The 15028-nt window shown below is 37.3% G+C and overlaps 1 protein-coding gene across 1 annotated transcript in view; it reads left to right on the forward strand.

The window, feature by feature from the left end:
* GMDS (GDP-mannose 4,6-dehydratase) overlaps positions 1-15028 on the forward strand; it is a 628119-nt gene that overhangs the window by 150025 nt on the left and 463066 nt on the right. Inside the window, exons 3-4 of the mRNA XM_049654927.1 lie at positions 5181-5268; positions 7114-7223. Of these exons, the coding sequence (XP_049510884.1) occupies positions 5181-5268; positions 7114-7223 (198 nt within the window). The remainder of the gene's footprint in view (positions 1-5180; positions 5269-7113; positions 7224-15028) is intronic.

A 15028-nucleotide genomic window follows, 5' to 3' on the forward strand; every position in this document is an offset into this window, starting at 1 on the left:
AGTATAACCCAGGAACAAATAAGCAATGGGAAAAAGAGCTATAGATTCTGTGAATAGGCTTGATAATGAGGCTGAGTTCTTCCTAGAGCAGAAAGGGGCAAACTTTAATTGGCTAGTAATGGCGAAGTCAGCCTTTCATTATGAAGAGGGGGAGGCATGGACTCTACAGAGAAGCAGTAGTCAACTGGAGCAGAGCACCCGGTTGAAGAACAGAGACAGGTTGGTGAGGTAATGATGATGGAGCCACGTAGGTAAAACCAAATCCTATCTATAGAATTAGCACAGCACACTTACATATATTCCTTTACTTTTCTTTAGTCAAAAAAAAAAAAAAAAAAAGCAGAGTATAAAAGGATTGGCTAACTTTATTTTTTTTTAACGTTTATTTATTTTTGAGACAGAGACAGAGCATGAACAGGGGAGGGGCAGAGAGAGAGGGAGACACAGAATCCGAAACAGGCTCCAGGCTCTGAGCTGTCAGCACAGAGCCCGACGCGGGGCTCGAACTCACAGACTGCGAGATCATGACCTGAGCCGAAGTTGGCCGCTTAACTGACTGAGCCACCCAGGCGCCCCAGGATTGGCTAACTTTAAAGCAAAAATAGACATTTGCATATGACTTGAAAAGGAATATCATATATTAATAGACTGATTAGTTATTGTTAATTACCTTCTGTGACCTCACATATTAGATTCCTGAAGCAGTGGGCCCTGGCCTTCTAATGTGACCACTGAAATCCATGCATTTGATCATGCTCTGAATGATATAACATAAGAAAATAAAGGATTGCTTTATTCCTGGTTCAGTTCTCAATGAGAAGAGACTCTATTTAAAGTTTTAAACTTATAGTTTTTAATGTTGCTTTTTTCTTGAATTTTGCTTAACATTAAACATTAAAGAGAATGAATCACACACTTGCTTATTATTTATAGAATATAGGTGCCATATCATGATGAGGGAAATTCAGAATTGTCAGGTTTTATAGAAATTCACCCTTTAAAACCTCAGATATTTAATTCTACAGTTGTTAAAGTACAAAGGATAATTCTCCCTTATAGTCTGTCAGCCAGCTCAGAGCCAGGAAGGTGAACAAGGAGGTCCAGCTTACAGTGGTGAGGAAGCCCTTAGGCTTGAACACTGAACAGCCTGTTTCCTACTCCTCCTTTGCCATTGGCAGCTCTGTGGCCTTGGGCAAGTCACTGGACCTCTCTAAGACTTAGGGTTTTGTTTTGTTTTGTTTTGTTTTGTTTTGTTTTGTTTTAGGTAAATGGGGATAATAAATGCATCTATTTCCTAAGGTTGTCTTGAAGATTTAGGTGAGACAAAAAGATGGAAAACAGTCCAGAGAAGCTCTATGGGATCTATGGGGCTTTAGTTGATATAAGAGTAACAAGGTGACACAGTGCTTGATGCTGACAAGCCAGGGGATAGAGATTTTATAGAAGGCTCCTTAGTCTAGTTCATTAATTAGCATTAGTGAAAGGTAGGCCTGTTAACATTTCCTAGGATCCTATCCCTGTATTCCTTCTTGCCATGAGGGGAAAAGGAGCATTGACAAAAGTGAAACTAATTCTTATGAAAGTTTCAAGTGCCTTTCTGTAATCACTGTTAGCAGATAAGCTAGCAACATACTTCTGTACCTATTTTGTACCCCAAAACACAGAAAAACCAGAAAAACAAAAGTCAAAGTTATATATTTAAAGAGCTAAAATATATCTGGGAGTAAATGAAAAATTTATATTAAATAACATGGTAACAACTACAGTACAACATATCGAAATTTAAAATAAGGAATAGGTGAATTGTGGGTTTTCCTTCTAGGAAAGGAATTATAACCTGGGAGTATCAGGAAAACAGAAAGAAAATAGCATATAAGGATTGTCCAGTTGTTATCTGGGAGATCATTTGTTACAACATGGAGTTCCTATGTATGCAATCATGATCGGTGAGAATCTGTAAAATAATTTTTCTGGGTGAAAAGAGGCAAAAGTTTTTATGGATTTCATTTTGAAACATACTGAATGTTGGTAGAATGAACCATGTGTATACTTTAACTTTACCACGTATATTAGCTGTGTGATCTCAGGCATTGTCCTCTCAGGCACTGTATTATAATCCTAATAATATTAGGAAGATTAAGTGATTTAATGTCTATAAAGAACAGTGTCTGGCATAGGGGTCATTGCCATGTACATATTAGCTATTGATGTTACCTATATTATCTATGCTTTTCAAGAGGCAAGTATATTAAACATACCTGGGAAAGCATCCTTCCTTGGCTCCAAGAGAAATCTAGACACTGAAGAATTTGAAATCTAGTGGTTATAATTTTTCTGTTTTCTTGATCAAAATAACAAACATCCTGAAGGATTTGAAATCCAGTAGCAACAATTTTCTGTTTTTGTGATTGTAATAAATAAAGAAATGAGCAAGCATTTCTCTGTTATATTGCCTTATCTGAGTCTAGGTTTTGAAGTAAAATTAACTTTGTTCTGACATTGAGAGAACTCGAAATTTTCTTTTTCATTGTTTAGTTAAATGGAACATAAAATTTATTTGTCAAAATACTCATTTCTGTTTAAGACATCGGTTTTTCAGAATTATATTTTGTTTTTGAACTACTATAACATAATAGTGATTTTGATTAAGTTTATATGGAGTCATTTTCAGCTCATTTATCTTTTCAGTTTGGTTTCCTAACTCCTCAGCTCCTTTCCCCCCAAAATCCTTATAAAAACAAACAACAACCATACATACATCCCTTCTGTAAAGAGAAAGCTGCTAATCTCAAATTCTTAACTAGATTATCCAGTTTGCACACATTTTGGCTTGTCTTAAAGTTTGTATTTCACCTGTCTCTGAAGCAGACAGACTCAGCTTTCATTAGTTCTTAGAATAATACCTGCTGTCATGGATTAAGCATTTGGCAGGTCTTTCTTTCCCTGTATACACATACCAAAAGTTGGGAGTAGGGGAAATTAAAACACATTGTGTGTGTGTGTGTGTGTGTGTGTGTGTTATAAAAAAACTTAGTGCTTAATGCTTTTGGTTATAAGTGTGACAGAAAGTCCTATGTTATTCATTTGCTGTGACTTTGTGTAGTTGTCTGATTTCGTACTGAATCCAGCAGTATCATTTGATATTTTTATCAGAGCCTTTAAAGCTTATATGCATTGTGTATGTATAAGGAGTTGCTCTTTGTTTTGGGCTGTTGGAATATGTGACTTACCCAGAATCCAGCGATCAAGAGAAAAAATAGACTAAATCATATTTTTATTATTACTTCATTATGAAAATTCAGTTGTCTTTAGAACATAGAAATTCCTTTATATCCAATGAAATAAAGCTCTACTTACATCTGAGAAATCTATGTTTCAGAAATAACTTGGTGGTCAATACCAATTTTGTTATGTACAAGTATGTATGTGAACTTGATTTTTATTAAACAAAAATTATTTGCTGAAATTGTTTGTTAAAATTGTTTGTAGAACAGTTCAACTTTACAATTAAGCTACAACCTGAAAAATTGGACCATGAAGTACAATAATTCTAAGCTTGATGTGTTATTCTCTACTTTCAAATTAAGAAATGGATATGTGTACCCAAATCTCAATTTAGTGTTTCCTAGATTTTGTTGTTTTTTTATTAAATTTTTTTTAATGATTATTTATTTTTGAGAGAGACAGAGTGCAAGTGGGGGAGGGGCACAGAGAGAAGGAGACACAGAATATGAAGCAGGCTCCAGGCTCCTAGCTATCATCACAGAGCCTGACGCAGGGCTCAAACTCATGAACCTGAACCAAATCATGACCTGAACCAAAGTTGGATGCTTAGCTGACTGAGCCACCCAGGTGCCCCTACTGTTTTCCTCCTGAGATGTCAATGAAGTTTGAGATATTCCCTTCTTAAAATATTTTCCTTTTTACCAAATTTTCTTGGGTTTAGTTCTTTTGGAAAATAGTGTGGATGAGTGCTTTTCTCTTTGGCTAAAGCAACTAACCAACAGAATTATTAATTGTGGGTGTGTTGTATCCTTTGAAGAAGTTAATTTCTCATGTATGCTGTATAAAATGACGGTGACATTTCTTTCTATTTGAAAGAAAGTCTTATGTGCTTATAATTCCACTCCCCGCCCCCCCCCCCCAATTTGGAATATTTGAGTCATGCCAAGGATTAATTTGGTTTGAAACAGACAGAAAACGATTGAGTGAAAATATAGAAGTGTATTCAGCTGCAAATGAGACTACTCAACTTCAGAAGGAACACTTCTAAAATAGGTGAAGGATTAAAACTGCCACCAGTAGAACTGGAACTTGGGCAGCTGGTGACATAAGCTCATATTAGCATTGGCAACACAAAGGGAGCAATCTTGACACCAGAAGGAAGTGAGACCAAGTCTTGAACAATTTCTCTTATGTATCAGACACAAATAGTCTTTTCTTCAGTATCAGACAGGTATGCATTCTTGTTCCGAGGACTTTATCCCACTGTCACACTTATGGTTAAGTCAAAGATAAAAATTAAAAAGTAAAAAATCCTTTTTTAATTTGAATTTGCTTCATGTGTTAAATCTAGTAGTATATAAGTCTTGTCCCTAATCTGTGCTGTTTAGTTCTTACTTTTCCACAAAGCGCATTATAGGAGTTGCTGCCAGATTATATTAGTGCACCCATATATTTATAATGAGGACATTGGAAGGACATGGTGGCATCAGAGCCTCGTGGCCTCATGCTTTGTGTTAAAGAGGCTGCAAGGCAGTTTTACCGATATGGCCTCGCATGGTCTGTCTTCAGTTTCAAACTCAAGAGATATTTTTTGTCAGCAGCAGGGTTCTAAGTGTGTGTGTGTTTGGAAAATGAGACATTTGAGTATCAGTAAGTAAGCATTTGCTGTGAAGTCGCATAATTATCTAATTACTTTTGTTGAGATTGCCAGTGAAAACACCACAGAGAGATGGAGGCACCATGCTGGTGGCTGGTGGGCAGTGGTTGGGGAGAAAGTAAGCAGTGGAACTATTTCTAACAAATTAAAAATAATGTTTATTAAAAAATAATAATGTTTATAAATAATAGTTATTTTTATCACAAGGTAAGCATTAACAAAAGAACTTTTGAGGTGCTTGTTAATCCTCATTACATGTTTATAATTTCTTTTCTTTCCACACTATAAAAAAATGAAGGTCCATGGAATTGTGCGGCGGTCCAGTTCATTCAATACAGGTCGAATTGAACATCTGTATAAGAACCCCCAGGCTCATATTGAAGGAAGTAAGTCATTTTCTTTATTAAAATTTCTTTCTATAACTTCCTGTATTATGATAAGGTATTTTCAGATGTCATTTTTCTCAAAGCCCATCAAGTTGCAATTATTTACCGGTGAATTGCCTGCATTGAATTCTATCTGCATGCTTTGAAAACCCTTCCATTGCTTGCTGCCCCTGGGCCACAGTGTCATCTTGGTTAGTCTGTCACAGGATATTGGTCAGGTGATACTGCTCAAGGGACCAAGAGTAGACATGCCTTTGATTGCCCTTCTCCAGGTGTCCTTATCCCCTCAAGTAAGATCAGGTCCATATTCTCAGAACACTCCTTTACTTTTTATGTTTGGTCTAATGTAATCAAGCCAAGTAATCTTAGTACATGTATTTAATTTTTAAAATAATTTGTGAAGACAGGTCCAAAAACAAATGGCAATCAAAACTATATTTAATTGCTTTACAGATCATTGCAGTTGCATGTTTTTTTGTTATTAAAATTGCCTGAATGTAGCCATATAGTCTACATAGCACAGTCACAGAGTTTTCTCATTTGCTCTTTACAGCAGCTCCTAAACTTGTGAGTGAAACCATTTTACAGATGAGGAAATGGAGGCAGAGGGAGGTTGTAACTTTATTGAGGTCATACACCATGTAAAAGACAGAGCTAGGACCAGGACACTGGGTTTTTAAACTCCAAGTTCAGCCGGCTCTGCTTGTCCAGTTTTTCCAGCTGGCAGGGATGATTCAGTCAGTTTGTAAAGCATAAGTCATTTTGTATTCATTTCAGAGCATCGAATACTTGGAGTTTTGGGTTACTTGTACAAGTAGTGACATCATCAGGAAGATGATCTAGTTGTCTCCACTAAAGGCTTTTCACCTTTATATTTAGTATTTAGTGCATCCTCCTTGAAAATTATGATCATTTTTGTGCAAAGTGAAGAATGGCACTACCATTGGATCTAAACATAGATTAGTATTATGTACAAATAATGTAAAGATCAAGCTAGCAAATTGCCCATCTACAATGTGTCAAATTCTTATAGTAATGAAGTCAGTGTATGGATCTACTGAGACTTAGGGTTAGAATAGGCCAGTTGTTCTTTAATCAATTTAATCAATTATGTCACTACATCACTCATTTCATGGATGGCTTAAGGATTCATGTTTATGAAGTACTTAAAAATCACCAGATAAAAGCATCTGATTCACTATTACCCAGTGTATTACAGAGTTCTTTAGAGAATATATACATTAGTGTGAGATTTTCTTTATCTGAATATCACTCTTATGTAATATACCTTACAACTATCTGGGAACCATAAGATTCATTAATTGTATAATATCTGTCTTCTGTCTTGATATGACTTTTATTTTTTAATTAATTAATTAATCTTTTATTTTTTAAATGTTTATTTATTTTGTGTGTATGAGAGAGTGAGAGCGAGAGAGAGAGAACACAGAAGTGGGGGACAGAGAGAATGGGAGAGAGAGAATCCCAAGCAGGCTCCTTGCTGTCCATATAGAGCCTGATGTGGGGCTTGATCTCACAAACTGTGAGGTCATGACCTGAGTTGGAATGGAGTTGGACACTTAACCGACTGAGCCACCCAGGTGCCCCTTGATATGATTTTTTTAAAACGTTCTTTTGAGTTTTTAAAAATCCTCTTTAGACATAGGCAACACATGTGAATATCTTTCTACTCTTTAGGTTCTTTAAAGATGAGAGTTATTCTCTGCTACTCCAAAACCAGTCTGGTTTTCAGACATTTAGAATATACATTTCCATTTTGATATTTTTAAAAATTGGGCTTTTGTTGTTTTCTTCTATCTGATGGTATGTTTTTGAATTCTAAAGACATGAAGTTGCACTATGGTGATCTCACTGACAGTACCTGCCTTGTGAAGATCATTAATGAAGTAAAGCCTACGGAAATCTACAACCTTGGAGCCCAGAGCCATGTTAAAGTAAGCCATTTTCACAGTCACATTTCTTTGCTATGTTCTCGAGTTGTTCTGTATTTTGTCTGTTGTTTCTTAATACAATAATACAGGCACTGCTCCTAGTCTTCAAGTTTAATTAATGAATCTGATAGAAATACTAATACTTTTTAGAAGTGTATTCTGTTATTGAATGATATAAAATCTTACTGCTAACATTAAAATAGCAGTATTCCTTTATTTTGGATTGATCTTGTAGTCTGTTCTCTGCCATTTCAAATCACATTGTGAATGAAGTGTTTTGTTAAAATATTGAAAAATGTAACTCAATAAAACTTCTATTTTAATATTAATTTTTGGTAGTGGTTATATTATTGGCTGAGGAAGTAATATTTTTGAGTTAAATAATATGTTAAAATTAACTGAATTAACTTTTTATTATAAGTAGTAAAAATCATGGGAAGAAAAGCCTCTTGTCTCCTTAGTATGATACAGCTAATGTTGATTTTTTTTCCCTTAATTCAGATTCTCTGGTAGTCTACCTACCTCTCTTTAGTTTTTCTTTCTGGAAAAAATTGCAGTAAACTGGAGTAGCCCATTCCTAGGGCTCTACTAATCTCCTTAATTCAAGTTTTTGTTATATTCACTTGAGTGAGCGAAATCTGAAGCCAGGAATGCTATGAATTCTATTTAGATATTTATTCAATCAGGATAGTGGAGCTTAGAAATAAAAGCAAATAACTCTAAGCTAAAACAGTCCCTCTCTCCCCCCAAATCAGAGAATCTATCAGTGATTTTTTCTGTTCAATGAATGAATTCAGCAGTCTTATTTCAGAATTGTATTCCTTTATATCCCCAACTCTGGCACAGTGGAAGCTATATGTCTCAGCTAGTTTAAGGGACAAATTATAAATTTCTAAATAAAATGAAACACGTGTGAACATAGTGAGAGAAACATAATGGTAGGCCCAGTCTTATAATTGATATCAAATTTAAAAATAGTGTATAAATTCTCATAATGTACATTTTTCTCTCAAATGTTAACCTTGACAGATAGCTACATATCAGTAAAGATGCTTCTTATCTGTGCTGTCTAGGAAAAAAATGTTTTTCCTTTCTTAATCTCTGATGATACTGTCCTGTATCCAGCATTAAGCTTTGGGCTGTGAAAATTATCAAGGTTTTTCAGTTAGAGCAGAGCTGGTTTTCTAAATGATTCTGAATGTATTTTCTCATTTTGAAAGGGTATCTTATGCATACTATGCCTGGAGAGATTATCACCTGTCTTTTCTATAGAGACATAGTGGCTCTCTTTATCACTCCAGGAATGAAGACTATTTATCCCTAACTGGAACAATCAGTCCATCTTCCACATTGTAATTTATCTAGCTGCTTTTTGGCCTTCCTCACCAAAATGAGAGTATCTTCCAGGCAAAATAGAATGTTTTGGAATGAATCCTCTGTTAATCAACTTCCTTTAGATTAAGAACTTTACTTTGTGATTCTAGATAGTTTCTTACCCCTGGGGCTATAAACTGGCATGGTGGGAAGCTAAAGGAAATTTTATGGAAATTTATTTATAGAAAGTCTTCCCCTTGTCACTTTAGAATTAAATGGATCAGGCTTCTTTTTCCAAAAAGTTCAAAAAGTTAGTTGTACTTTTCTTACTTGAGTGAGCCTGTTACTGTGTGGCTATTATTCTGGAGTGGTTGTACTGTAAGTGTAGAAAGTGTAGGAGACTGAGTTGTTTCATTCAAAGTTGCTATGTATGTGAAGTTTATCTGGTTTCATTGTGTTTTGCCGGCTTCACCTAAAGGCCAGTTAATTGGCAGAAATGGTGTCTAATTGAATATGAATCTTGCTTTGTCAGATAATTTAGCCCTTTAACAAATATTTGCATGCATGGTGGAATAGAGGATACAAAGATGTATAAATCCCACTTCTGTCACGGCGGGTCTAAACTTTTGTAGAGGTGATTTGTGGCAAGTGACAGAGGCTGGCACTAGTATCTTAGAGTCTTTAGAGAAGGGTGAGAGAGAACTTCAGTCTGAAGAGATTCAAGGAGAAGATTTAGGGAGGAAATTTGCAGACATAGTGGGAACTGGCAGTTGAAATGGAGGCAGTAATGTAAGTCTAAGAGTCAGAAGTGAGAAAACTTGGGACACATTTTTAACATGATAAGCATTCCAGATTGAGCGAAAAATTTGTTGAAAAATGGGACATAAGGCTCTGTAGATAGTTGGGCTACCTTTCAGTAGCCTCTGCATATTTAAAAAATTTTTTTTAATTTTTATTTTTGAGACAGAGAGAGAAAGACAGAGTGTGAGCTAAGAAGGGGCTGAGAGAGAGAGAGGGAGACATGGAATCTGAAGCAGGCTCCAGGCTCTGAGCTGTCAGCACAGAGCCCGACGTGGGGCTCAAACCCACGTACTGTGAGGTCATGACCTGAGCTGAAGTCTGGTGGTTAACCAACCGAGCCACCCAGGCGCCCCGGCTCTGGATATTTTTGAACATGGGGAAAATAGATTTAGAGATGAGGTTTACAGGTAAGTCTAGTGGTAGGGCTTCAGAAGAGATAGGAAGCTGTCAGATGAAGATGGCAGGAATGAAGTAGATGATACAGGATGCCTGGTAGGACAGACCTCTCTACTGATAAGATATGGGAACCAGGGAAGAGGGAAAACAAGGTTCCAGTGCCGAGGGGACCAGACAACTGCTGGTACCAATACCAGAGCAGGCATTCAAGGAGGGACTGTTGGAATCAGACAGGGTAAATGAGAAGTTCCTTCACCCTGTTTGATTCCAGGGTACTGGCAGTACTTGAAGGACATTCAGGTGAAACAAGTCATGAGGTAGTTTCAAATATGTTGTGAGAGAGACTAGGGGTACAACAAATGTAAATTCAGCTCTGGGAATTCTTGCAATGCAAGACAGCAGATAGAAAAAGAAGAGTAGAGGCCTGAAGATTGAACCTAGGGGACAGGGGTGTATTTAGAATGGGAAGAGGAAGAGTAGTCACTGATAATAGGAAAGTGGGAGATGGACATGCAGGAGGGTGGAATTGTGTCACAGAAGTAAAAATCAGGCTATTTCAAGCAAGAGGGGATATCGGCATTGCTAGATACTTCTAAAAAGAGCATTCTAGCAATATGATAGAAGAGTTAGCTAGCACAGAGGGTTTAGAAGTTGAGGGGTTATAAGGGAAATGTAAATTGAGTGGATTCTTTTCTAGAAATTTCCTGGTCTAAGGAAGAGAGCATATCTGATAGATAAGGCTCACTTTAGCATCAGCTGCAGGTTGCAGGGTGCTTCCCCAGAATTTCTGATTCATAAACTTATGTTTTTAGGACATGTTGATAATGCTGATTCTGGTCTGGGAATTTCACTTTGAGAGCCATTGTTCTAATGTTTCAGGTTTTTTGGTTTATCTATTTTTGATATGTGTCTTAAATGCATTCTTTTTAGGCCTTCTTTTTTTAATGTACCAGCTTTTTGAATTTGGTATAAAATAGTCCTGTTCCTTGACAGGTAGTGAACTTGTGTGCTTTTAAAGCCTAAAACTATACCTACGATCATGAATGATGAGAATGGAGAGTCTAAGGAGAATCTGATATACATTTATATCAAAATTCTTCACATTCACAAATCTTTTTCCGAGAAGTATGTAGTCCATGAGAAATAACTAGTATTTTAGGGGAATAGTATGAGTACAAACCGCTGTTAGGATGTCCGTTAAAAATCTGTGTTCCACGTTACTATTTCTGCTGTGAGCTAATGTCTGATTGATTATCAGTCATAGAAGGAGTGGGTGTGGGTCAGGGGCTGGTGTGATGGTAGCTGGGATGACAGACTGCCCTGTTATTAGGGAGATGTTCCTCAGTTCCTCAACCACTCCAAGGCTCTTTGCATTGGGCTTCAGTTGTCTGCCTGTTCTTTTAGCAGCTTGTTAGGGGGTTAGGATGGGAAATATATATGTATATATATTTGAAGTGAATTCTCAGTGTTAACTTTGTAGGATTTATTGTATTCTTAGACACTAGTTTTTAAACAAAAGTTCTTTCTGACTGTGAAATGCTTGCAATAAGGTTAATTAAAATACATTTTTATTATTTGGTTTGGAGCTTTTAAGAAGGACGATTCTAATATTAGCACATTTTGTATTTTCTTTTGAATCCGTGACTTCTAGACTGGGCATTGTTTGTGTTGGCTTCTCTTTGTGCAGGATAAAGTCTTCTATCACTCTCACTTCCAGTTAATTTGCTGTGGGCTATGGTATGCTAAAAGTAAGGAAAATAAAATAATAGGAAGTTGGTCTGGTTTCCTGTAGGAAACCAATGAAGATGAAATTGGTTCTTGGAATAAACCCACAACAGTCTGGGAAATACTGACTGAAGACATTTTTCTGAATCATAAACAGAAAAATTATGACTCATGAAGTGTGGGTCATTGAGAGGCTGATTTGATCTTATGTGGGAGAAAGTGAGAGATGACGGAAATGTACTAGTTATTAAAAGTAGTTAAACCTAGCATGATGACATCATCCAAGTAGGAACAAATTATCCAATATTTAGTCCAGCCCATTTTGATGGAGAACATGTTTCAAAAGCCTGCTTTATTGTTCTTTTCTTAAAACTGTGTAAATAATAGTTTTTCAGTAATTTCTGTCTTAAATTTCTTACCTGTTCAATGTTCATTACTATTGTGATTTTGGATTTTTCCACCATTCCTCCAACTTGTTTGGTACTCTCATGTCATTCTTGAAGCTATAGTGTTGGATGTGATCTTTCTATAATAAGTCTAGTCCAGCATTAGTCTTTTTTGTCTCACAGTGTCCTGTTGGAGTTGCCTTTTTTTTTTCAAAGAAATGAAAATTATAGAGTCATGGAATATTACAGCTAAAAGAAACTTTAGAAATGATTTCATATGGGGACCTCTGCATAGCTCAGTCGGTTGAGTGTGTCTGACTCTTGATTTTGGCTCAGGTCATGATCCCAGGGTTGTGGGTTCTCTGTGCTGAATGTGGAGCCTGCTTAAGAGTGTCTCTCCCTCTCTCTCTCACTCTTTTTCCCCCACCCTCTCTCCTTCTCCCTCTCCCTCTTCTCCTGTCCTTCGTCCCCCTTTGTATGCACGCATGCTCTCACTCTCTCTCTCTTTCTCTCTAAAATAAAAAAAATAAATAAAAAATGATTTCATATGCTTTTCATTTTATAAATGAAGCTACTCAAAGTCACACAGCTAGTTTACTGGCCAATCCAGGATTGGAACTCAGATCTCTGTATTCTATAATTTATTTTAAGGACCATGCAAGAAAATGATTTTCTCTGCAGTAATAAATGTAATGTAAAGTAGTTCTCACCATAATTTTTTTCTTTCCCCACATACCTAAGTTTCTTCTTAAGCTTACTCTTTTCCCTCTGTGTCTTCAGTGGAGACAGAAAGTCGTTTACTCTTTTTCCTTCAGTTTTGAGAAGGATTTTCAAATCCCTTCTCAGTGTTGCAGACCATTATTAAGTCTTTATCTTTTTCAAATTGAATAACTCCATAGTTTTCATTAATTTTCTAACTCTTTAATGACATTTATTTTGTTTCATGAAAGTTAGGAGGCTGTCTTTTTACCAGAAGGTAAACTAGAGCATGACCAAGTGAGCAGGAGTGGGATTCCTTGTCTGGTTGTGTGGGACCAGTCAGCAAATTGTGAACATGGAAGCACAAAGGAGCTGAGTCTAAGTTGTCCTCATGGTGGGAACTTCCAGCCCAGGAAGCTAGACAAGAAGCAGAGCTGATCGTGAGCCAAGGAGCTAGCATAGTGGCCACGCACCAAGTTAGAAGTGGGAAGAGATGAGAGAAACACCAGGACAGGGAATGAAGCTGGGAATTAAAAAAAAAAAAAAAAGAAAGAAAAGAAAAAAAAAAAAAAGTAAAAGGCATGGGAATTAGACAAGTGGCCCTTGGGAAGGGGACTGAGCTGTTTAATTACCTGAGTTAAAGACTGTCATCTCCAGTGGCTTTTTCCTGGCTTGTTCTAGGAGTTGAAATTTATAGCTGGAGAGCTGACCCTCATGTTTATCTCCAGGAAGCCTAAACCTCTTGTGGCTTCTCTCATTGAGGGGAAGGGGGTGGGTGACTTGATGCATTGGAGAATTGCTTATGGTAGGAAAAGGCAGGTGCCTAGGTTGAACATCTGGTTACTGCCTGACTAACTCAGTTATAGAACAAAATAAAATTGCAACAACGTGGCCCTGTGCTGTGTAATCATAGCAAGGGTAGGGGGTGGCCTATTAAAACCCAGAGCAAACAGCAGAGAGGACTGTTCTTCTGTGTCCCTGCTCATTCATTCTCTCTTTTTTCTTTTTTTTTGGGGGGGTTATCTTGGGGAGCCCTCAGGGAGGGGTGAGTAGAGCAGGAAAATGTGGGGTATAGCTTGCTGTTAGGACAGGAAATGTGAGAACATCCTTGTATGTGGATGAGAGTCTAGCTCCATGTCCCACACAATTGCATGCTAGATTTCATTAAATCAAGTTGTGTGAATGCAGCTATCTAATATGTGGTCTGGTTGCTGCCTTTTATCAAGCCCTATGCCAGCAGGATCAGGAGGAGGCTTACAGATGCAAAACAATCTTAGTGTTATCTTTCAAAAAAGATCACATTATACCACTTTGCTTTTACAAAAGACCTGAATTAGTACCTGTTATCACTAAAATAAATATGAAGAGAATTTTCACTTTTATGAAAATAATAGGTCAATAGCAAAAAATCAGGTTCAGTGTTTGTTTTGTATTGAGGTGTTGTAGAGGCAGCCTGCACCCTGAGCAGTGAGAGTGGCACATCAGACTTCTTCCCCAGGAATTACATTCAGCATCTCAGCATCAAGACACCATAGGTTTGAGCAGTGTTTGTGAGCATCTGTGCTTTATCTAGACTTATTTTGTGCACCTGTTAAGCAGGATGTGTCTTAAGGTATCAGGAAAGCCTAAGAGAGGTTATTTTTTGGGTCTGGGAATGCTCAAAAATTATTCCATATAAATTAATGGTAATTGTTCCTTGCTTTCATGCCATTTTGGCTTATCAAAGTTTTCCTAGAACTGTCTACTTTTGGATAGTGGGGGAAACCTGCAGATGATCATGTCATGGGGCAGAAGGGAGGAAGGTTTTCATGGGACACTATAGGCAAGAGTTCTTAAATCAGGGATGCACATAGAATTCCTAGGACATACTCTAAAACTTTAGATCCAGGCCCACTCTAGACCCTGGGCCTTGGTGTTTTTTCCGGCTTTAGATCCTGGCCATGTTACATGCCCCTATCAAAGGTATGTGACTTTGATAGAGTGCTCAGTGCTTTTAAGCCTCCATTTAGTCATCTATAAAATGAGCACCTTCCTTCAGTTGTGGGTCCTTTCGACATGCTTCTATCTATAGTCCTTTATGCTTGCTTTTGATTGTTGATACTCTGTCCTAGATATCCACCTGCTTGTTCCCTTAACTACTCCCAACCTTTACTCAAACATCAACTCCTCAAGGCCCTCCTGACTATGCTGTTTACAATAGCAACTCCTGGGAATGGTGGCACAGTCCATCCTGAGGGGGAGGGCTAACAAATGAATTTAGTAGGAACAAAGGAGGGGGGACGGAATTGCAAATTCGCTATTCTGCTCCCCCCAACCTCCAATCCCAGTTTGCTGTTTGTCATACTTTAGGCTAACATGAGGCAAATTATTCAGGGAATCGAATGCATGAAGGTAACACAGGGAATCTACATGCCATTCATTGTTTCATCCGCCAGTGATGGAGGCCTGCCCTTTGCCACAGCAGCTGTTTGAAATTATATGCAAGAA

This window comes from Panthera uncia, assembly GCF_023721935.1.
Source record: "Panthera uncia isolate 11264 chromosome B2 unlocalized genomic scaffold, Puncia_PCG_1.0 HiC_scaffold_25, whole genome shotgun sequence".
Taxonomy (NCBI): domain Eukaryota; kingdom Metazoa; phylum Chordata; class Mammalia; order Carnivora; family Felidae; genus Panthera; species Panthera uncia.